Source organism: Schistocerca cancellata, chromosome 3, assembly GCF_023864275.1.
Source record: "Schistocerca cancellata isolate TAMUIC-IGC-003103 chromosome 3, iqSchCanc2.1, whole genome shotgun sequence".
Taxonomy (NCBI): domain Eukaryota; kingdom Metazoa; phylum Arthropoda; class Insecta; order Orthoptera; family Acrididae; genus Schistocerca; species Schistocerca cancellata.
Genome location: NC_064628.1, coordinates 298,816,456 through 298,840,892, shown reverse-complemented (window position 1 = coordinate 298,840,892; position 24,437 = coordinate 298,816,456). Strand labels below are relative to the sequence as shown.

At 45.0% G+C, this 24,437-nt stretch overlaps 1 protein-coding gene across 2 annotated transcripts in view; it reads right to left on the bottom strand.

Annotated features, from left to right (window-relative positions):
• Window positions 1–24,437, bottom strand: part of LOC126175001 (fidgetin-like protein 1) — a 193,485-nt gene that overhangs the window by 158,292 nt on the left and 10,756 nt on the right. The window contains exons 2-3 of one of the 2 annotated variants that reach the window (XM_049921487.1): window positions 5,000–5,136; window positions 3,083–3,250 (exon numbers count right to left, since the gene is read on the bottom strand). In XM_049921487.1, the coding sequence (XP_049777444.1) occupies window positions 3,083–3,250; window positions 5,000–5,136 (305 nt within the window). Of the gene's footprint in view, window positions 1–3,082; window positions 3,251–4,999; window positions 5,137–24,437 lie in introns of those variants that run through there. The other variant, XM_049921488.1, reaches the window with a different exon arrangement.

Genomic DNA, 24,437 nt, shown 5'->3' with positions numbered 1-24,437 from the left:
TGGGTTGGGAGGGAGACAGTGTTTGCAAGCTTGTGAATCCCCACAACTCATGTTATCTGCATTGGTGCAGCGCTGCTGTCAATTGAATCCAATGTTGCCAGATAGAGAGAGGTTTCCTGGGGCATCGAATATATGGCCATTTTAAAGACTGGTGGGAATCTGAAATCAAACTGAAGTGTCGGCAGAAGTGCCAACACTGTTTTGTTTGAGGAAACCGAAATGCACGCTATAAGCTCACGCAGGCTGGCGTGAGGTCTGAAACAGGATACGTAATGAATGCTATAAAGAAAAGTACGTAGCTTCTGGAATACTTAACTTTAATCCACATTTGTAGAACATCACTCTTGATGATACATTAATAGAATCTCAATATCTATACTGGTAATGGCGCCTTGCTAGGTCGTAGCAAATGTAGCTGAAGGCTATGCTAACTATCGTCTCGGCAAATGAGAGCGTAATTCTCAGTGAACCATGGCTAGCAACGTCGGCTGTACAACTGGGGCGAGTGCTAGTACGTCTCTCTAGACCTGCCGTGTGGTGGCGCTCGGTCTGCAATTACTGACAGTGGTGACACGCGGGTCCATCGTATACTAGCGGACCGCGGCCGATTTAAAAGCTACCACCTAGCAAGTGTGGTGTCTGGCGGTGACACCACACAAACACTGGACATTTTTAGATTAATTTTGAGTATAAGATGTATCTGAATTATGGAGGTAATTTTTTGAAGAAAAAAGTACGTCTTATAGTCCATAAAATATGGAAATAACCTACATCCATGAATGTTTCAGGTGTGTACCTTATTGATGTTGGTTAACAAAGTATGGAGGAAGAATATTTCTGACAGCATCATCAGAAAACTTATCCACTTACTTTCACATAGATCACTAGTTGTAACAAGTGGAAATAATTATGCGGGACCGAGAATGACAAGCAATGGGCTACCACAGGGATCAATTATCTCTCCCCTGATTTTCAATATATTTACACTGGTTCTATATGACAGTCACAAAAAGTAACAATTTCACGATATGCTGATGACTTATTCATCAAGTTATACCCTTCCTGGTGAACTACAGGAGATTGATCAAGCTATGTCTAGACTTCACATGTACACAGTGAAGACTAGCTTTGATATATCACCTAGGAAGCCTTAGGTTTTACTCTCTACCACACACAGAGTTCCTCCTATGGAGGCACTAAAGCTTGGGCAATAACAATCACCAGTCAAAACAGCAGTCAAATATCTTGTACTCTATACTGACCACAATCATCAGTGGAAGACACAACTTAACGAAGCTGTCATATATTGCAGAAAGTCCACTGATATATTTATGAGCTATCATGGCTGTAAGACAAGAAGCAGATATAAACACTGGATGAGGACTGTATCGGGCTTCGGTACGTCCATACAGGGATTATGCAAGTCTTTGTTTTGGTTTGGCTCCCAACACATACCTAACGTAATCAGGTAATTGTCAGTGAAAGGCACTCAGTGTATGCCTGGAAGCAATGCAATCTACACCAACTTACGCTCAGTTGAAGCAAATGAGCCTCCCTAAATCTAAATCAGGAATACCTGAGTACAAAATTTTTACTTAAACAGTTACAGTGTGCACAAGACCAGATATCACAAACTTAGGCTGGAATTGCCCAAATAATTGAATTTTGATGGAGTACCTTTCTCCAAACAACAATGCAAGATTCATCTACATCTACGATTCAAAGAAAGAAGGCGAATGTTGTTGTACTTACTGGGACAGCAGCTGTCAAAATGCAATGAAATTTAAGTTCCCAAAGGAACTTGAACTTGAATTATTGACACACCTGAACATTACATGATCCAACCATCTAATAACATACGACATCATGAATCTGACCGAACAGATGACAAATAAGAATCAGGAAGTTACCATGTGCTGGGTAGACGTGCACTTCGGTATACTGGGCAATGCAATAGTCGACAAGCTAGCCAAGGCAACTGTCTATGAAAGAGCGAGAGGACACATGGAATTACCAGTTACATATCTTTCAGACATTATTAAATCAACAATCAGAGAGAACTGGAGCACAGAATGGCAAGAGACCTCCAAATACAAAGGCAAAGATTATGTCAAAGTTAATTCTGTGTTGACTGCTAACTTCTGGTATGAGAAGAAAATCTTCGCACCAGAAAACTCATGAACACTATAAGTCACCATACATTCAATGACAGCTGTTACAGGAAGCACCTACATCATATTGGTCTGGTCACATCCCAAATGTGCAAATGAGGTGAAGAGGAGGATGTCACTCACCTTATTTGGCTGCTTGAACAGATACAACACTACAAGCTGCCACCTACAACATCTGCTCACCATCAGTTACTGTTTGCCGACCATATCAATGTATTTCTTTCTTTGAAGGAGTTGAGATTACATCGCCGTTTAGATGCCTTTTTGCAGGAAGAGTAGGTAAACTTCTACACTATTCTGCTGTAATTTTATGTTTATATCTATGAACAATGTATTAAATCCAATGCACATGTTAAAACTTACATGCATTATGATAGCTGTACCAGTGTGATATCTCTTCCTCTGGGCCTCCTCAGTATTCAATGGGATCCACTATGCCATCCCTGGCTTTGGACGTAAATTTCATCGATCTGTACCGCAATGAGGCTGTTCCTCGTTTAAATCCAAAATTGCCTCTTTGCCTTCAAATGACTGTTGAATAAACAGTCCAGTGACAGAATAAATATTCTAGTGCTGGTCAGTTAACAGTGATTGATGCTGGCTATTCTGGAAAAGGTAATGCTCTATATGCTAAGCTCACAACGAGGAGAAGACATCCTGTGGATAGTGATGGCTGCTCAACCTCCGTACATGAGTTAGGAACTGAGCTTTTGTAATAAGCCCCTGTTGATAATGTAATTTCCTCATAGTGTACTGTGTTCATATCTTAAGTTATGGAGATCTTGCCAACCCATACATCTGGCAGCCATATTCAATCTGGGAGCACAAGGGCTTTATATAATCAAGGCAGACATTATCTGCATAAATTTGATAGAGTATGTAATTTCTGTGAAGATTCAGAAGAAACATACCTGAATTTTTGTTCCAGTTCTTCTTCAGGGCTGATCCCAGCATCTTTATGTCACTATCTGTTACTCTGGCAGCCTGACACTCTAATGTACCACTGCAGTCAAGTGGAACAAGCATCCTATTCAAGATTGATTGTGCATCCGTTAGGTCACTTTTCCACTGGAAGCTTTCTATATGATACAGAAGTTCAAATATTTTATAAGGATTTTATTTGCTTTGAGAATTAATCAAAGATGAAAATTACTGAAATTACAATTACTAATAGGAGTAACAATGTCATTAAAAATAAAAATCACTCTTTGAAAACAGTGAATGGTAGTAGAAGAAGTAAAGTTAAACTTCTGAATGTAACTGTTCCATCTTTGAGAGTATATGTTACAAAAGAAAGAGAACATGCTTTTGCACTATCAAAATTAAGGTCCCACATTCTGTTTCTTGAAACCTGTTTGTCCCTTGGCGTTACTCCCAAAGGCCTAACATTGAAAATCCCTGTTTCTGGATGTGTTGCCCTTTGGTTCACATTACCATAAGCAAAACTGTCACTGGGTTCATATGTATCGTTGACTACTGAATAACTGGCTCACCACTGTGTCAGCATTTGTAACAGGCAGAGTCAAAATACGTTTGTTACAGCAGAGGCATTTGTGCAAAACATTTGAAATCACATCCTTCCTGACCACAAAAAGGAAGTAGTCAGCTACGGAACCATTCCAGGAAGGTCCCACAATCTCTTTCACTTATTAATAGTAATGACATGCTCACACAATACTTGGAACAGAAATCTAAATGAAACCAAAAATAAAACACAGCAATATTTTAAAAAGTAAATGGAATACATACCAAAAATACAGTTGATTTTCTGTCATATTCTATTTTCTTATCGAGTGTAGGAGTAAAGTTACTGTCTTCTGGCCTCTGTACATTCATTAATCTCTCTTAAGTAAACATTTTAGAATTAAAGTGAGTGTGTGTGTGTGTGTGTGTGTGTGTGTGTGTGTGTGTGTGTGTGTGTGTGTGTGTGTGTGTGTGTGTGTGTGTGCGTGTGCGTGCGCACGCGCGCTAGCGAGTTTTACTGTAGCTCATCAAAAGATAACTCTGAAAGCTAGCAAGTATTCTTTCTTTTGTGTGTACCTATCAACAACTTAACACTGGTACTTTTCAGTAAGTGGTTTCCTTTAATCCTGAAGTATTTACATTCTACACCTTTCCTACAACATTAATTTCTGTTATAGTATTCTCATGATACCTAAGCAAGATACTGATTATGGCAGTATAATGTTCATACAGTCTTCTTCGGATACAGGTTCTCTAAATTTTCCTAGACAATTTCACAAGAAATATACCATCTTTCTTCACGGATTCCCATTTAAGGCATCTGAGCAACACTCAAAGTGAATTTTAGGGAGAAAAATAATTCCAAACTGGTCTTCAACACATCTAGGTGTCCTCAATCGGTACTATCTGATAGAAAATCACCATTAGAATCTCCACAAACAATGATTCTCCACTGAAGTCTGCGTAACTTTATTAAAAGTCTCTAGCCGCTAGAAGGAAGTTAAGATATTTCCTGCAAGTGGCCTGTCAACTAAAAGCTTGTGTATTTCCAAACTCACAATTGTGGCACAGCATTCATGGAGCTGTTCAACAGCTGTTCATGAATGTGAAGGGTCTAAGACTTGACTCCTTATACAGCCACTAGCCATTTCTTACTATCATCATCTTGTGCCTTTGCATGCCTGTGCATGTGTTTATACACAAGCCATCTTATTTCTCACATAAAGTGGAGAGGTTTTTATAACTCAAATTATCTCAAAAGCCTTAAAAAATGCCACAGTGTGAGAGTTACAAATTCTTGAACACCTTAGTTTTGCAGTTTTCAGGAACTGCATATGTAACAAGGTTTGGAGAAAATAACTTACCAATTTTAGCACGTGCTGTGAGAGCCTCAATGGGCTTTGCATAGTTATTAACGTCATCATCATCCTGATTGTCAACCAATTTTGCATATGCTTGCAATTGCTCATCTAGTATAGTGCATGTTGTTTCATTGGAAGACCTGAAAAATAAAAAAATAAGTGTTACCAACTGTAGTGGACTGTCCACATTCCTGGCATTTTAACCAGTGTACCAGATTTGGCAAAAAAAAAAAGGTTTCTCCTTCAGTTAAATGAATTGAACCCTGATGTGTTCAGGAAGCTACGAGAACCAAATGTTAGAAAAAAGGTGGCACCCTGCAGCTCACTTCCTTCATTATCCATTTTACAATTCAGCAGTATGCATATCAATGATTCATCTACAACTCAGGAGCCTCTTGCTGAAATTATGTTGTGCTGTGTTTTCCCACTCTTACAGGATACTCTGATTATCCCATCAAGATAATTTCTTGAGATGTATGAGTGAGGAAGTAATATTTTTTGCCTGAAACTTTTTGGAAGGTAAGGTCTCTGGAAGTTAGCAGTAAACCTCCCTGTGAAGCCCCTCTTATCTTATCTGCCACTGACGTTATGATGAGCATCTCCACAATGCTCTTGCATTTCCCAAATGAACCTGTTTGGTGTACTGGCCTGCCACATTCGAAGCTCTGCCAGATGGTAGGGATACGGTATCAGTGACTGCCACTAGGCAGCACTGCTACAATTGCAGGCACTGTGAAGTAAGGGCCACCACAAGCCATGATGTCCGGCCCACTTACAAGGCATCACAATCAACCTTTAAAGACAGCAGTGCAACTGGTCCATCTCTTAGTTGTGATTTCTCTGTATTACCATATTGATCTTGCTGCACATTGTTGTCTTGGTTCTGTATTCGCTATGTCTCAGTATTCAATCTCTGTTTTCCCCTGGGACGTGTTATTCTGCCATGCCATCTCCATTGTCTGTAATTCTCTCGTATTGTCCACCTTTTGTTCTCTGGTGACTCACTGTCCACCAGTCACCGCTATTTCTGAAGTTGCTCCCAGACTTGTCTGATTTCTGTTGCTGTAACTGGCAATGAGGTAACAGGTTAGAGGTGTTCCATGGATGCCAAGCTCTTGCAGCTTGTGGAAAAGCAACAGCTGTTCCTGCAGCAGCAGTTTCTACATCAGTTCCAATAACAATTTCAACCTGTACTGGATTGCTTACAAGTTCAGGGTTCCCAACCCATCCAGGCTGCAGTTACTCCCCATGCCGAGTGCTGCTCACCTGCATTTCTGCATTTAACAATGCAAAAGAGGATTGTGACACACATTTTCAGTGAATGAAACAGCACTTCACAACTTTTCTGGTTTTGGATGACAATCTCCAATGATCGCTCTTCCTTCGTTGGACTTCCCCAGAGACATTTTTCTTGCTAAAGAAGTTGGTTTCACTGTCAAATCTGGTTGCACTCACATTTGAGGAGATGTATTCATGCTTGTCCAATTATTATTCACAACAATTTCATGTGGTCACATTGTGCCTCAAGTTCTGTCAATACCATAAGCAGCCTGATCAGTCACACATGGGTCACAGACTTGCAAGGGTTGATCGATATTGGAATATCACTTTTACAAACCCAGCTTGCAAATCTTCATATGCAGATTCACTGATCTGAGGTGATGATGTGCAATTGGTTCCCAGTCCGGAAGTTCATACTGCAACCCTAAAATTGGACAACCCCTAGATGAAATTTTGAAAATCACACACTGTTTGAGATTGCACATGCTGCTAACGAACACCTCATGGCTCGACCTCAAGTAGCAATGTTCCAGTCGCCACCTCGGGGGTGGAAGTCTCTTAAGTCTTCCTCCAACCAGCGTCGTCATGATTCATTGATTTCACATGTCTCTATGGCCTCTGAACAACCTATTATGTCCCACTGACATAAGCAGCAGGGTCTTCCATCATGTCCCGACTGCTGCAAAGCACATCCACTTGCGGACTGTCCAGATCACTGGGCACACTGCACCCATTGTGGGAAAGATGGGCATCTCTGCACTGTTTGACGTTGACTGTCAACACAGTCAAATGCCACCCGCCACATGCCTTATGTGATTGTGAATGAACTTCAGGCAATTGTTTCTTCAACCTCCAAGTTATTTCTCACCCTTACAATTGCAACCTATGATGCCTTGTTATAGGTGGACACAATAGCTACTGTTTCTTTGATCAACTTCCACAGATATTTTCATCTTGGTTCCCCGACCTTGCGCTGCCCTCCGGTACATTCGTCACCTGTGGAGACAGTTCAGTTCCTCTATAGCGTCAATTTACAGTCAACAGTACATACTAATAGGTAATCTCACTGATAGCTCTATTTGTTGTCGGTAGACTCTCAGCTCGCAATAATTCTGGTCTTGATGTCTTCTGGCTGTTTGGCCTCTCCATCACTGGCGCGGTTCAGGTCATCTCCATCATGGTTCCTTTCCAGAAAGTTAATTACCTCTGTACCACCGTCCGCATCTCTGTTTGAACCTGGCCTAAGGTGCATCACGGATTTTCAGGCCCATATTTTCTTATGTCCAGATGCTGCGGCCTGTGTGTGCTGAGCATGACCTCTCTTTAACTTTATACAGACTGAAGAGATAGATCTTGCTGAGACATATTTGCAGATCCCCTTGGATGAGGAATGACAATGCATTATGATCATCAACAGCCCTTTTGGTTTATAAAAATACAGGTGCGTGCCATTTGGGATCTCTTCCACTCCAGCGATTTTCCAGCGATCCCCGAGACAGTTACCCATGTCCCTTTCTGGTTGTACTAACAATCTAGATGACCTAATTGTCATGGGCACTATGTGCCAGGACCTTCTGAACAACATTTGTATCCTGTTTAATATGTTCCTGATGCAGGGCTCAAGTGCCAGTTACACAAATGTCAGATTTTTCAGGAGCAAGTGGAATAACTTAGCCACTTGCTCAACAAAGATGGATTCATCCCACCAACCACAATGTTTCTACCATTGACTTTCTATTCCAAAATCTCCAGGAGGTTCAGGCATTTTTGGGGAAGGTAAATATTATTCTAAGTTCCTTCCACAGATGGCCCACACTTTACATTTGCTCAACCAGCTGCAAAAGAAAGGTGGTCAATAAAGGTGGACAGCTGTCTGTGAACATACATTCACACAGCTGAAGCACATGTTGCACTCGGCACCCTGCATTACAATGTTTACTCCATCACATTCACTGGTTTTGGCCACAGATGATCTCCCTATGGCATCAGTGCAGTGCTGGCACAAAGGAACAATGACAGTACAGAGAAGCTGACTGCCTATGCATCAATGATGCTGAAACCCATTCAAAAGAATTACTCACAGATTGAGAAAGAGGCTTCTGTGATCATCTTTGTTATTAAGCAGTTCCACGTTTGTCTTTTCGGGACCAAGTCTACCCTCATTACAGAAAACAAGCTGTTGGTGATTCTCTTTGGACCCCATCTGAGCTTCCAGAGTGGGCTGCACAACACCTCTAGCGTAGGGTACTCTTCCTCATCTCCTGCATTTATACCATTGAACACAAACCCACAGCACAACGGACAAATATGGACACCCTTTCTCGTCTTTCCTCACGGCCTGACCTGGCATTTGACCAACAGGAAATCCCCTGTTTTCACATCAGTGAGGAATGACAATACACAGTGGATGAGTTTCCCATTACAAATACTCACATTGCTGCGGATACCCACCGTGGCACCATCTTGCGGTGTGTCACGCACTATGTGCTCCATGGGTGGCCCACTTCTTTTTCAAAGTCTCCCGAGCCTGAGCTCCATGCACAGCTTGCCTCTCCCACACTCTATCCATCATCTCCAGAGTTCTACTTGAAGCAGAGACGGATACTCACCATGTTGTCATCCAACCTACCTTGTGCCTACGTGTTCTGCACCTCCTCCATCGTGAGCACAGGGTATGTCATGGATGGAGGTCCTTGCGAGGTGCCATGCCTACTGGCCAGAATTGAACAAAGATGTGGAGGAAACATCGTGCAGCTGTTCCGTTTGTGCCTGACACGAGGTAGTTCTGCCTTAGTCTTTTGCCCCCTGGCTTGCACCCCATTGCCCCTGGGATGGCATTCATCTGAACTTTGCTGGCCCCTATCTGGGATCTATGTGGCTCATTGTCGTGGATGCTTATTCTAATTATCCATATGTGGCCAGCATGGCATCCACCATCACAGATGCCACTGTCACTGCTTTTGTCCAGATTCTTGCCATCAAAGGCCTGCCTCACACCATAGTGACAGATAATGAGCACTAATTCATGGTGGCAGCTATTGAACAGTTCTGCACCTCCATTGGCATCAAACACTGGTTTAGTCTGCCATTTCACCACTCCTCCTATGGTGAAGTGGAGTGTATGGTGCATACGTTTAAGTAACAAATGTTGAAAGCCGAGGGTACTTCCACTTCAACAGCTGTGCTCATGCTGTTTCTCAGCACCTACCGGTCCAGCCCTGACCATGATCTTAGCCCAGCGGAGATCCTCCATGCATGGCAGTCACATACTCTCCTCCACCTCCTAGCCCCACAGCCCATGGAATCCTGGACCTGGCCCACCAGGCACTTTCTGCCAGGCATAGGTGTGGCCAAGTTCATTTGGGGTGAAATCCTATTGGGTGCCAGCCACAGTGGTTGCACCCATGTGAAGCATCTTAGGATGGTGGATACTTCGAGGTGTTTGGAATGCAGTATACCACCAGTTCCATCTGCATCTGCCGAGTGTCCTGCCTGCTGCCGCCTCAGTCGGTCCTGGAATGTCCATCCTTGATGCTCCCACACCTGCCAAGTTACAACTTATGCTCTCATCCACCAGCAGCAGTTCCAGAGAATGCGAGCATGAAACTGGAGGTCTCAGGGCAACCTCCATCCTTTTGACCATTGCCATCCACACTGTCCTTGCTCACACCGCTGGGCACCCCAGAGTTTTCTTCCCTGCTGGCAAGTTTCTATGCCAGGCTTCACGCCATGCAATCTGTTCACCTTCCCCAGCACTGTTCAGAGTGCTTCCAATCCTATGCACCCATTTCAGAGAGGAGGGATCTGGTACCTTCATGTTTGAAGACCTGCTAGGTAGTATGGAAATCGATGACAGCTGCTAGGCATCACTGCTGCAATTCTGGTACTGCAGGTGCTGACAGAAGTGCACTTTAAGACACACCTGTTCAACCGGCCTATCAAGGCTCACAGCTGCCCTTTGAAACCAGCAGCATGGCAGCTCTATCCATTAGATTTGATTTCTCTGCATTACTGTACTGATCTCACTATATATCTTGTCTTGGTTCTGTAATCGCTATGTCTTAGTATTCGATCTCAGTTTGACCTTGGGACTTGTTATTCTGCTGTACCATCTCCATTGTCTGTCATTCCCTTGTGTTGTCCAGCTGTTGGTCTCTGGCGACACACTGTCGGCCAGTTGGCCAGACACTGCAGGATCTGAAGTTGTTCCTGGACTTGTCCAACTGCAATCACTAGACCTGTGTCACAACGCTCTGTTCAACTTGGAATCTCTCTATCTACTCTATTAATTATATCTGTGAAAGGTCCCACATTGATGAGCAATCATGAAGAGTAAGATGAATAGAGATTTTGCAAGCTACTTCACTTCTTTGGTTTCTTCTAATGTATTTCAGTCGAACATCTGCTTTATCTACATCTAATTTTATGTGATTTTCACATTAAGCTGATCTAGATGCTTTCTCCTAGATAATTTACAATTTTTAATGTTTCCACTAACTGGTGGCCAATTACCTAATGACACAATAGGACTTTCCACTTACTTATGCACAACAAACTAAATTTATTTATGTTCAGATTGAAGTATCAGTTCCTAAATCAAGCTACAGGGTGTTTCAAAAATGACCGGTATATGTGAAACGGTAATAAAAACTAAACGAGCAGCGATAGAAATACACCGTTTGTTGCAATATGCTTGGGACAACAGTACATTTTCAGGCAGACAAACTTTCGAAATTACAGTAGTTACAATTTTCAACAACAGATGGCGCTGCGGTCTGGGAAACTCTATAGTACGATATTTTCCACATATCCACCATGCGTAGCAATAATATGGCGTAGTCTCTGAATGAAATTACCCGAAACCTTTGACAACGTGTCTGGCGGAATGGCTTCACATGCAGATGAGATGTACTGCTTCAGCTGTTCAATTGTTTCTGGATTCTGGCGGTACACCTGGTCTTTCAAGTGTCCCCACAGAAAGAAGTCACAGGGGTTCATGTCTGGCGAATAGGGAGGCCAATCCACGCCGCCTCCTGCATGTTTCGGATAGCCCAAAGCAATCACACGATCATCGAAATATTCATTCAGGAAATTAAAGACGTCGGCCGTGCGATGTGGCCGGGCACCATCTTGCATAAACCACAAGGTGTTCGCAGTGTCGTCTAAGGCAGTTTGTACCGTCACAAATTCACGAAGAATGTCCAGATAGCGTGATGCAGTAATCGTTTCGGATCTGAAAAATGGGCCAATGATTCCTTTGGAAGAAATGGCGGCCCAGACCAGTACTTTTTGAGGATGCAGGGACGATGGGACTGCAACATGGGGCTTTTCGGTTCCCCATATGCGCCAGTTATGTTTATTGACGAAGCCGTCCAGGTAAAAATAAGCTTCGTCAGTAAACCAAATGCTGCCCATATGCATATCGCCGTCATCAATCCTGTGCACTATATCGATAGCGAATGTCTCTCGTGCAGCAATGGTAGCGGCGCTGAGGGGTTGCCACGTTTGAATTTTGTATGGATAGAGGTGTAAACTCTGGCGCATGAGACAATACGTGGACGTTGGCGTCATTTGGACTGCAGCTGCAACACGGCGAATGGAAACCCGAGGCCGCTGTCGGATCACTTGCTGCACTAGCTGCGCGTTGCCCTCTGTGGTTGCCGTACGCGGTCGCCCTACCTTTCCAGCACGTTCATCCGTCACGTTCCCAGTCCGTTGAAATTTTTCAAACAGATCCTTTATTGTATCGCTTTTCGGTCCTTTGGTTACATTAAACCTCCGTTGAAAACTTCGTCTTGTTGCAACAACACTGTGTTCTAGGCGGTGGAATTCCAACACCAGAAAAATCCTCTGTTCTAAGGAATAAACCATGTTGTCTACAGCACACTTGCACGTTGTGAACAGCACACGCTTACAGCAGAAAGACGACGTACAGAATGGCGCACCCACAGACTGCATTGTCTTCTATATCTTTCACATCACTTGCAGCGCCATCTGTTGAAAATTGTAACTACTGTAATTTCGAAAGTTTGTCCGCCTGAAAATGTACTGTTGTCCCAAGCATATTGCAACAAACGGTGTATTTCTATCGCTGCTCGTTTAGTTTTTATTGCCGTTTCAAATATACCGGTCATTTTTTAAACACCCTGTATATACTCTCCATTTGCATCATATACAAGGTTATTATGAATGACTGAAATGATTTCACAAAATCACTGTAAGCTGCATTAACTGACACATTATCACAAAAGTCAACACGCATATGGAAAAACTCAGAGTTTTACACTGTTGCAGCTGCATTTCAGACTTCTGTCACAAAGAGCACAGCAGTAATATAGTTAGGCACGATAGTGAAAAGTGCCGAGAAAGCATATGTTAGCTTGAAATGCATTCACATCAGTTTGCCTAACAGCGCAATGAAACTTCGGAGCAAAGTTCAACAATGATTTACCAACTGCCAACTCCATTCAGAAATGGTATGCAAAGTTTAAAACTTCAGAAAGCCTATGAAAAGGGTAATCAATGGAGACCAGCCCATAGTGAGTGAAGAAGTGATTGATTGCGCACAGGCAAGTTTTGCACATAGCCCACAGAATTCAACAAACAGAGCAAGCAGAGAGCTGAACATACTGCAACTGACTGTTTGGAAGATCTTAAGGAAACAACTGAGGCTGAAGCCTTACTGTTTGCAATACGTACAAGCCCTGACTCTCGATCACAAAGTCAGACACTTTGAAGTTTTGGCACAGCTACAACAGCTTATGGATGAGATGAGTCTTGTGAGAAATTCCTCTTCAGTCATGAAGCAACATTTCTTGTGAGTGATCTGTGCAGTCTCTCAGTTTAAAGTTTTCCATCAATTTATCCTCTGCAGAAAAACTGTTACTGAAAACGTGTATCTGTACATGTTAGAAAATTGGCTTATTTACATCATAGTCCGCAAGCCACCTAATGGTGTGTAGCGGAAGGTACTTTCAGTACCACTATCTGATCCCTCAAACCCTGTTCCTCTCGCAAATAGTGCATGGGAAGAATGATTGTTGGTAAGACTCTGTATTGGCCGTAATTTCTCGTTTTCTCCTCGTGGTCAATACACAAGGTGTATGTGAGGGGGGAGGAGTAATATGTTGCCTGACTCCTGAAAAGTGCTGCTCTGAAATTTCATTAGTAAATCTCTCTGTGATGCACAACGCGTCTCTTGTAACATCTGCCAGTGGAGTTGGTTTATCATCTCCGTAATGCTCTCTCACCAGCTAAATACCCCATGACGAAACGCTTCTCTATCTCCTTTATCAATCCTACCTGATAGGGGTCCCAGATAGATGACCAAAACTCAAGAATAGGACAAACAAGTGCCTTATAAGATGCTTCTTTCATGGGTGAGTTACATTTTCTTAAGATTCTTCCGATGACTGAGTTTGGTATCTGCTTTCCCCACTATCTGTTTTATATGGTCATTCCACTTAAGGTCGGTCTGGATAGTTACACCTAGATATTTTACGGCAGACGCTGTCTCCAGCTGTTGGTCATCAATAGTGTAGTTGTATAGTAGTGGATTTCTTTTCCTATGTATGTGCAATACATTACATTTATTTACGTTCAGGGTCGACTGCCAGAGCCCGCACCATTATCGAAACCCCGGTGTGCCCCTGCCCCCTAGTTCCACGCCTGTCACGCATACGTGAATCTGGCAGCTTAGGCGCACCAGTAGAATTTTTCCAGATAGCATCTGGCTGCTTGTTGCTATTGTTTATACAGCTAACTGCCACACTTCTGTAGCCAGAAGCGGGAGAAGGTGCTACACATACACGACTCATCTGCACATGCGCATAAGCTAACTCGCAACCGCTCCAACGAATTTAATGTGAACAGTTGTGACATAACGCCCATTGGAGGCAATTTGTTGTTACGGAACATTGCATAGTGTTCCTAAAGCCTTTGCCACACTTTGCTGTTGGCAGACACTTGTATGAGCACTGCATTTTGTTCTTGTATATGGTGCATTTCCTTTGCAACTTAATTTTTATTCTCGTATTTTTTTTCTCTCGTTCGTGTTTTATTGCTGCAGTATTATTCTGCAGTAGCGAGATACAGTAATATTCTTTGTTAGAGTATTGGTTTTTAGCAGTAAAAGTTACAAAAATTTAACTAAAAACTAAAAAATGAAAAATTCCCGGAATTCTAAAAAATTCCCGGGTTTTTCCAGGATCTCCCGGTTGTCCTGGGTCGTATACACTCTGTCAATATGTCCTCCATGAACATATGTGAAGCCTACGTGACCATTAGCCATTGAGCCATCAGTGCATACTGCTTCAGAGCCCCGGAACTCGTCAAGAATCAAGAGGAAGTGACAGCGGAGATTGGCGGGGTTAACGGAGTCCTTAGGGCCATGCAAAAGGTCCAGATGAAGCTGCGGCCGAGGTGTACACCATGGAGGCATACATGAACAGACCGCAAGTAGAGGTGGTAAAGGGAAGGACTCCAGTTCAGAGAGAAGGGACCGCACGCAAACTGCAATCGTTAGCCCCGATTTCAGCCGACGATGCGGGAGATGGACTGCCATGGGCAGGAAAAGGAGATGGTAATTCGATGCTCAGGGGAACTACGAATGTGTGCTGCGTAACTGGCGAGCAGTTGCGCACGTCTGATCTGCAGTGGAGGGACACCAGCCTCGTCCTAAAAGATCCTGTCGCTAATCAAACCCCACAGTGGTGCACAGAGTCGAGAAAATGCAATGCTGAAGGTGCTGCCAAACCATAAACCACACTCCCATAGTCAATTCGGGATTGGACAAGGGCTCTGTAGAGCTGCAGCAGCATACAGCGATCTGCACCCCAATTTGTGTTGCTCAGGCAACGGCGGGCATCGAGGTGCTGCCAGCACTTCTGCTCAAGCTGACGAAGATGACGGAGCCAAGTCAATTGAGTGTCGAAAACCAGTCCTAGGAACTGATATGTCTCCACTACAGTGAGTGGATCATTATGGTACAGTGCAGGTTACGGATGAACGGTACAATGCCGACAGAAGTGCATGACACTCGACTTTGCGGCTGAAAACTGGAAGCAGTGGGCTAGAGCCCATGACTGTGCCTTGTGGATGGCGCAATGGAGGCGCCGCTCAGCAACAACAGTACTGGAGGAGCAGTACGAAATCCAGACATCGTCTGCATACAGAGAAGGTGAGATGGAGGCTCTGACAGCTGCTGCTAGACCGTTAATGACCACTAAAAATAGAGAGACACTCAATACAGAGCCCTGCGGGACTCCATTCTCCTGGATATGGAAGTAACTATGCGAGTCATCAACTTGGACACGGAAAGTATGGAGCTGAGGAAGTTTTGGATAAAATTGGGAGTGGTCCCCGGAGGACCCACTCATAAAATGTGGCAACGATATGATGCCGCCAAGTTGTGTCGTATGCCTTACATAAGTCAAAAAAGACAGCAATCGGGTGTTGCCGTCAGGGAAAGGCTGTTCGGATGGCAGACTCGATGGACACAAGGTTATCAGTGGTAGAGTGACCATGGCGGAAGTCGCCCTGACATGAAACCAGCAAGCCACATGACTCTAGGACCCAACCCAACCGCCGACATACCACATGTTGCACCAGCTTACAAAGAACGTTGGTGAGGCTGGTGGGCTGCTAGCTATCTGCATCAAGTGGGTTTTTACCATGTTTGAGCACTGGAATGATGGTGCTCTCCCGCCATTGCGATGGAAAGACGCCATCGCACTAGAGCCAGTTGAAGATGACAAGAAGATGTCACTTTTAGTCAGATGAGAGATGTTTAATCATCAGGCTGTGGATGCGATCAGGCCCCAGGAGCTGTGTAGGGGCCATTTGCAAGGGCACTGAGGAGCTCCCACTCTGGAAATGGGGCATTATAGGATTCACTACAGCATGTAGTGAATGAGAGGACATTCCCTTGCAGCCGCTGTTTGAGTGTGAGAAAGGATGGGGGGTAATTCTCCGATGCAGAGGCTCGAGCAAAGTGCTCGGCAATCGCGTTTGCGTCGGTACATAGCTCGCCATTTATGGTAACACCAGGGACAGCTGTTGGGGCCTGGTACCCGAAAAGACGTTTGATCTTTGCCCAAACGATGTGTGGCACCCAATGGTAGAGAAGTATCTCTCCCAACACTCCTCCTTCCATTGTTGGATACGGTAGCGAACACGGGGATGGAGCCATTTAAAGGCTATGATGTGCTCCAGGGAAGGGTGCCACTTATGCCTCTGTAGGGCTCGCCGACACTCCTTAATTGCTTCAGCGACTTCCGGCGACCACCAAGGGACTGCCTTACGCCCCGGGCACCCTAATGAGCGAGGGATCGCGTTTCCTGCCACAGAAACAATTGTGCTAGTCACCTGCTCAGCCATCACATCGATGTTACCGTGTGGGGGAGATTCAGCGGTGACAGCAGAGGTGAAAGTTCCCCATTCCGCCTTGTTCAAAGCCCATTTGGGCAGGTGTCCATGTGCCTGATGCTGGGGCAGTGAAAGGAAGATGGGTAAGTGGTCAATACCATACAGCTCATCATGTGCTCTCCAGAGGATAGATGAGAGAAGTCCTGAGCTGCAGATTGATAAATCAATGGCTGAGTAACTACCATGAGCCACACTGAAATGTGTGGCGGCCCCAGTATTTAAGCGGCAGAGGTCAAATTGCGACAGTAAAGTTTCGTATCTCTGCCTCAGCCAGTAAGCATGGTACCACGCCACAAGGGGTTATGGGCATTAAAATTTCCCAGAAGTAGGAAAGGTTTAGGGAGTTGATCAATCAGTGCAGCTAATACATTCAGGGGTACTGCACCACCTGGAGGAAGATATACTTTGCAGACAGTTATTTCCCGTATCGTCCTTATTCTGACAGCCACTGCTTCAAGGGGGCTTGAAGGGGCACATGTTCACTACAGACCGAGTTTAGGACATAAACGCAAACTCCACGTGACACTCGATTGTAGTCGCTACGGTTCCTGTAATATCCCTTATATCCACGGAGGGCAGGAGTCTGCATTGCTGGGAACCAGGTTTCCTGGAGTACAATGCAGATAGCAGGTGTAAAGCTTAATAGTTGCCATAGCTCAGCCAGGTGGTGGAAAAAACCGCCACAATTCCACTGGAGGATGATATTGTGAGACTGGGAAGACATGGAACATTCAATGAGGCAGTTTATGCCTCAGTGTCACCTGCTGCCACCGATTTATTGCCTGAGCTGTCTATATCCATTGTGTCTGAGGGTCTGGTGAGATCTAGGTCCTCAGCGGACGCCAAACTCTCCGCCCCACCCTCAGCCACAGAGCTTGTAGGTAGCGGTGGTGTGGGTACCACCATAATTTCCTTGGTCTAAGGTGTTTTCTTTCTGGATTTATGTTGCTGCTCCTTGGGTTTCCCTGGCTGGGGGGACTTCACTGGCTCAGTCTCCAGGACAGGATGAGTGTGAAGCCCTACGACCAGCTGCTTTTGGGCTCTTCAGCCACTGGCAGCTGTCATCTTTCCTATTAGAAGAAACCTGGGAAGGGAGTGACCCAAGGGACCCCTTCCTAGCGAGAGAAGCTGAAGAAGACTTACGCTTCTCTGGCTTAGAAGTGGGGACGGACATCTTCGATGGTTGGGGGAGGGGGGGGGGGGAAGGGTGTTGCTTCTGAAGTAGGTGGTGCAGGAGCAACAAGGAGGGAAATGCCCCCCACCATCAAGGGGGCAGGTGTAGTCTTCCGGCTCTGAGAGGTGACCTGGGTTGGCGGAGCTGATGGTGCCAGAACTCTTGTAGTGGTAGCGTAAGACGATGTCATATGCACAGGATGCAGGCGTTCAAATTTTCTCTTAGCCTCAGTGTAGGTCAGTCGGTCTAAGGTCTTGTACTCCATGATTTTCCTTTCTTTCTGGAGAATCCTGCAGTCAGGCAAGCAAGGCAAATGGTGCTCTTTACAGTTGACACAGATGGGAGGCAGATCACATGGAGTATTGGGATGTGATGGGCATCCGCAATCTTGGCATGTGACACTGGAAGTACAGCGGGAAGACATGTGTCCGAACTTCCAGCACTTAAAGCACCGCATTGGGGGGAGAGATATAGGGCTTTACATCACACCGGTATCCACCTTGATCTTCTCGGGCAATATATCACCCTCAAAGACCAAGATGAAGGCACCGGTGGCAACCTTATTATCCTTCGGACCCCGGTGGACATGCCGGATGAAATGTACACCTCGTTGCTCTAAATTGACACGCAGCTCATCATCGGACTGCGAAAGAAGGTGTCTGTGAAATATGATATCCTGGACCATATTTCAGCTCTTATGGGGCATGATGGTTACAGAAACATCCCCCAGCTTGTCACAAGCGAGTAACTCCCGTGACTGGGCAGAGGATGCAGTTTTGATCAAGACTGACCCAGATCTCATTTTGGATAAGCCCTCCACCTCCCCGAACTTGCCCTCTAAATGCTCAGCAAAAAACTGAGGCTTCATCATCATGAAAGATTCCCCATCAGCTCTCTAACATACAAGGTACCGGGGCAAATAAGATCCACTGCCATCCTTAGCTTGACATTCCTCCCATGGTGTGGCCAGAGAAGGGAATGATTTGGGGTCGTACTTCTGTGCGTTGAATTGAGCTCGTGATCGCTTAGAGACTGCTGGTGTTTCACCACCAGCAAGAGATGACGGACTACACTTCATTGTGTGTCATCTGCCTTGACGCCACCCACTCCAACCAGGGGCCCTACCCACGGGCACCACCCAGCCGCAGCAAAGGCCACCTGGCAGGATGGCCATTGCCGGGAGTCCCGATGCCCTAGGGGGATGGGCATCTACCACTTGGCATACATGGGGAGCTCACAGCGCAGGCATCAGCAGAGCGATCCCTGTGTGGTCAGGGGGCTACAACCAACAGGGTACATGGCGGCCCCTCCACAACAGACTGGCTACCGTGTTGGATATCAGGTGCAAAGAAGTCCATGGTCACCGTTGATGCAGAAATCGACGCTGCATAGTGCATGGTGGAAAATGCACCCAGGAAGGTGTCCTCGCCCAAGAGGTGGAGAATGGGCAGGACTGCAATGCGACAACGAGAAAGTGGGCTAAAGATCTCAACACATGATGGACACAACGCACCTTGTAAGGCACCCTTCCCCAATTGGCTCGCTCTTCGGGAAAATTTTGAAGAATGCCGGTCAAACCCTACACGGGACCATCACATAAAGGTCGAAATGTGTGAAACTCCTTTTAGTCGCCTCGTACGACAGGCAGGAATACCTCGGGCGTATTCTAGCCCCCGGACCCGCAGGGGTAAATTGGCTGGAGGTCATAGGACAGAGGGGGCAGAAACTATCGGGCGGAGGGTGTGCGGACAGTAGATTATCATATGTTGATGCTGGGATATTTACGGAAGTGGAGAAAGTGTTGTAAGGATAACTTCCACCTGTGCAGTTCAGAAAGGCTGGTGGTGAAGGGGTGGATCCAGATGGCTCGGATTGTGATGCAGCCATTAACATCAAGCATGTTATTTTCAGCTGCATGTTGTGCTACAGGGTAGTCCACTTTTCTCTTGGCCGCAATTTGACAGTGGCCATTCATCCTGATGGACAGCTGATTGGTAGTCATACCAATCTAAAGAGTGGTGCAATGATTGCAGCAGAGCTGGTATAAAACATGGCTGCTTTCACACGTGCTCAGTCCCTGATGCAGTAGGGTAAGCCTATGACACGCTGGAATAAGAAGTACTGTGTGGGTGAAGGAGAAATAGTTGTCTGTTAGGATAATTTAGTAAGGCATATGAGGAATGAGACAGCGTGTTTGGAGTCTGTATGAAGTTTGGAGACCATGGGCATGGGGTATGTTGAAGTATAGAGAAGTGGCATCAACAGTGACAAGTAGGGGTCTAGGAGATAAAGGGATGAGGATGAGTTGATGAAGGAAGTGGTTATTGGTTGGAGGAGTTAGTCAATCAGGGCCAAAATTCTTTCAGAGGGGGCACAATAAACAGCTACAATAGGGCATCCAGGGTTGTTGGGTTTGTGGATTTTGGGAAGCGTGTGGGTGGGAGTGTGGGGTGTCATGGGGGTAAGGAGAGAACAGATTCAGAGAAGAGGTTCCTGGAAGGGTCTATGGCTTTAGGCAGGGATTGGATATTATGTTGGTCTCCTGGAATAGGATAATTCTGGCACAGGAGTCAGACAACTGGCGAAGGCCTTCCACCAGGTAGTCATTGCAGTTCATAACTACAATGGTGGAACATGAATAATGCAATATAAAGGCATTTTGCATATATAGTGCATGTGTACAGAATTAACACCTCCTTAGTTTTAGTCTAGGCAAGCCTACTCACTTATGAGCAGCTAAGCCATGCACTTTTTTTTTCTGGGACAAATATCTGATAATGGTGACTTTCATCTTGAGCTTCAAGCCATCACAAGGCAGTATCTAAACATGTAAATGCTTCAGAAGCAGCCAGTAGGACGACCCGGTGAGACTGTGTTTTCAGGCTTTTTATGGCTGTCCTTTCTTCTGCTGAAAGGTTGGTGTTCTTAGGAAGGGACTTGGGGAAGGATGTGAGGCCAAGCTGGAGTTAAGAAATTTCTGGAAGCTGACCACAGGGTGGTTAGTTAGGAACTGGGGGTTTGGGGAGGGGTGGGGGGAAGGATCATGGTTGGATGGTAGTGTTAACTGGTAGAGCCAGGATTCAACAGGGATCGGGAGAAGGTGAGTACATCTTTGATAAATATAACATGGTTAAATTTGGATGCAGAGCTGAAGGTGAGGTCTTTGGATACTACTGAAAATTCCATGGGGCTGGCGATTTTGATGGAAATAGTGTTCCAGGATTGTTTTGGCTTTGGATTTGGTGGAGTGTTTCGGGGGGGTATGTCAAGTTGAAAAGATCAGCTAGGCAGGGTCTGGGTACTATGAGGGGTTGATGAGGAGGAACACTGTGGTAGGATAGCAGTTGGATAGTGGTGCCCCAACTTGGCAGTACAATGTCAGCACGTTGGATAACTTACGGAGGTAGTGTCTGGAAAGCTCCTGCAAGTTGGATAACTCATGGAGGTAGTGTCTAGAATGCCCCTGCATAGATAGCGAGAGATTCAACTTCAGAGTAGTTAAGCTTACGCACTACTTAGTCTAACTTAAATGCTAAGGACAACGCACACACCCACGCCTGAAGGAGGACTCGAACCTCCGACGGGGGAAGCTAGGCGAACCATGACAAGGCACTTCAGACCATGTGGCTCAACTTCAGAGATGTTGTATGTAGCAGAGATTGCACAGCAGAAATATCTTGCAGGGGGAGCAGAGGTGGTTCTAGGATGCTTGTGCCATGGAGATGTGTTTTTGCAGTGTCAGGTTTGTGAGGGGCAGGGATTGGCAGAATCTGGAAAGGTGAAGATCTTTGTGAAAGGAGGGGTGGGGTCCACAGAAAGGGAATTTTACGTTTAGGCCATTGGGGGTGAGGATGAGTGATTCCATGGTTTAGGATGTATTTAAAGAATAGGATGTGGGACTGGTTTTTAACCACGGAAAGCGATACATTTCTGAACTGGTGCAGAGATTTGAACCATGGGCCCACTGTGGCAGGGATGGCATTGGGGAAATAGGAAATGGTTATGCGAAAGTGTTAGGTGGTTGAGAGGGGAGATGGATAACAGAAAAGGAAGTGCAAAAATAGAAACAAATACATGAAAATACGCACCAATAAGTGAAAAAACACATCAATATGTGAAAATATGCAAAGAAAAGAAAAGAAAAGAAAGAAAAAAATTTGCAAAAACATACAGAAATAGGAAGGAATGGATGAGGTATGGCAATATGCACACCTTGGGATAAGACAGAAGAGAAGGGTCCTTGGTTAGGTCAAGATACACAAGTTTGTATGGCACAGGTAGTGTGGAAAACATGTGAAAATATGAGAGGATGAGATACAAAATGAGATCGACAGGAACAATTTAATTAGCAGCGAGAAAAATTTGGGCATGAGAATCTGCACTAACAATTTGTGCGGTTACACAACCATGTATTGTGTGAGGAGAAGAACTGTGATATAGTGTAGCTCAGATGTCAGAGTGTGTGCAGTTTTGAAGGTGATGAAAAAAGAATGGACAATGAGTAGAGTAATGTTTTAGGGATAGTAACATCTACACATATACTCCAAAAGCCACTGTATGGTGTGTGGCGGAGCGTACCCTTTACTTCTATTAGTCTTTTCTTTGCTGTTCCTCTTGCAAGTATTGTGAGGGAGAAATGACTATATGCCTCCGCATTGACTCTAATTTCTAGTATCTTATCTTTCAGGTCATTATGGAAATGTATGCTGGTGGAAGTAGAATTGTTTTGCAGGCAGCTTTGAGTGATGGTTCTCTAAATTTTCTGTAGTGTTACTCAAAAATAATGTCACCTTCCCTCCAGGAATTCCAATATTAACTATCGAAGCACCTCCAGAACACTTGCCTGTTCTTCAAATCTTCTGGTAACAAATCTAATAACCTGCCTCTAATCTGATACAATGTCTTCCTTTAATCCGACCTGTTACGGGTGTCAAATCACTCAAGCAGTACTGAAAACAGGTCACACTAGTGTCCTACAAGCAGTCTTCTTTACAGATGAACCACACTTTCCCAACATTCTCCTAATAAACCGAAATTGACCATTCACCTACCCTACTACAATCCTCACATTCTCATTCCATTTCATATCGCTTTGCAGTGTTACACATAGATATTTATACAATGTGACGGCGTCAAGTAGGATACTACTAATGCTGTATCCAAATATTACAGGTTCGTTTTTACCACCCATCCGGATTAATTTACATGTTTCTACATTTAGAGATAGTTGCCATTGCTCACAACGACCACAAATTTTGTCTAAGTCATCCTCCTAGTCACTCAACTTCAACACCTTACCGTACACCACAACATCATCAGCAAACAAACCGCAGACTGCTGGCAAACCTGTTGGTTGGTTTGTGGTATAAAGGGACCAAACTACAGGGTCATCAGTCCCTTTTTCCTGATGCAAGCAAGGCTCAAGGTACAAAAACACCCAACACCACACCTAAAAAGAAAATGAATGGAACGAACAAAAAATGAGAAAAACATACACCACAAGGAAGAGTGGGAAAAGGTATTAAAACCAAAGACCATATGGTCTGGGCTGGCTGATCACAATAATAGAAGAGGATAAGCCAGCCACTCTGCAAAACATTAAAATGTCCCCCCCCCCACCCCCCAGAAAGACAAGGCGAGATGAACACATGTAGAGAAAAGACAACCACCAAGACAAACAAATGCAAAGAAAGTGTGACAAGAGTTAAAATGGAGGGAGGGTGGCAACCTCAGATAGAAGGCTAAATGCCCACCCTTAGATGGTACGATAAATACCCCCCTCACAAATAAAACGTAAAACTACATCTGCTGTTGAGGCATTGTCACCCAACACCAAAGGTAGGGTGCTAGGAAGGTTAAAAACCTGCCACACAGCAGCTAAAAGTGGGTAGTCCAGCAAGATGTGGATGACAGTCATATGTGAGCCACAGTGACTCCGAGCTGGGTCCTTGCGACGGAGGAGGTAGCCGTGTGTTAGCGACATATGGCCAATGCAAAGTAGGCAGAGAACTACAGAGTCCCTGCGAGAGGTCCACATGGAGGTCTTCCACACATTCGTAGTCTCCTTAAGGGCACACAGTTTGTAGGGCGCACTGAGATTATGCCATTCCGTCTCCCAAAGCTGAAAAACCTTGTGGCGTAATAATGATTCCAGGTCAGTTACAGGGATGCCAATCCAGAGAAGTAGTTTCCATGTAGCCTATATGGCCAGTCTGTCGGCACGTTCATTTCCTGGGATTCCGACGTGGCCTGGGCACCACAGAATGACTGGACCATTCCAGGGCATAGATGGACTCCTGGATGGTCGCTACTAAAGGATGGCGGGGGTAGCACTGGTTGATAGCTTGTAGGCTGCTCAAGGAGTCAGCACAGAGACGAAACAATTTGTCAGGGCATGAGCAGATGCACTCAAGAGCATGAGAAATGGCTGCCAGCTCTGCAGTGAAAACACTGCAGCCATGTGGCAAGGAGTGCTGTTCAATATGTCCTCCATGAACATATGCGAAGCCAATGTGACCTTCAGCCATCACACTGTCAGTGTAAACCATTTCATGGTCCCGG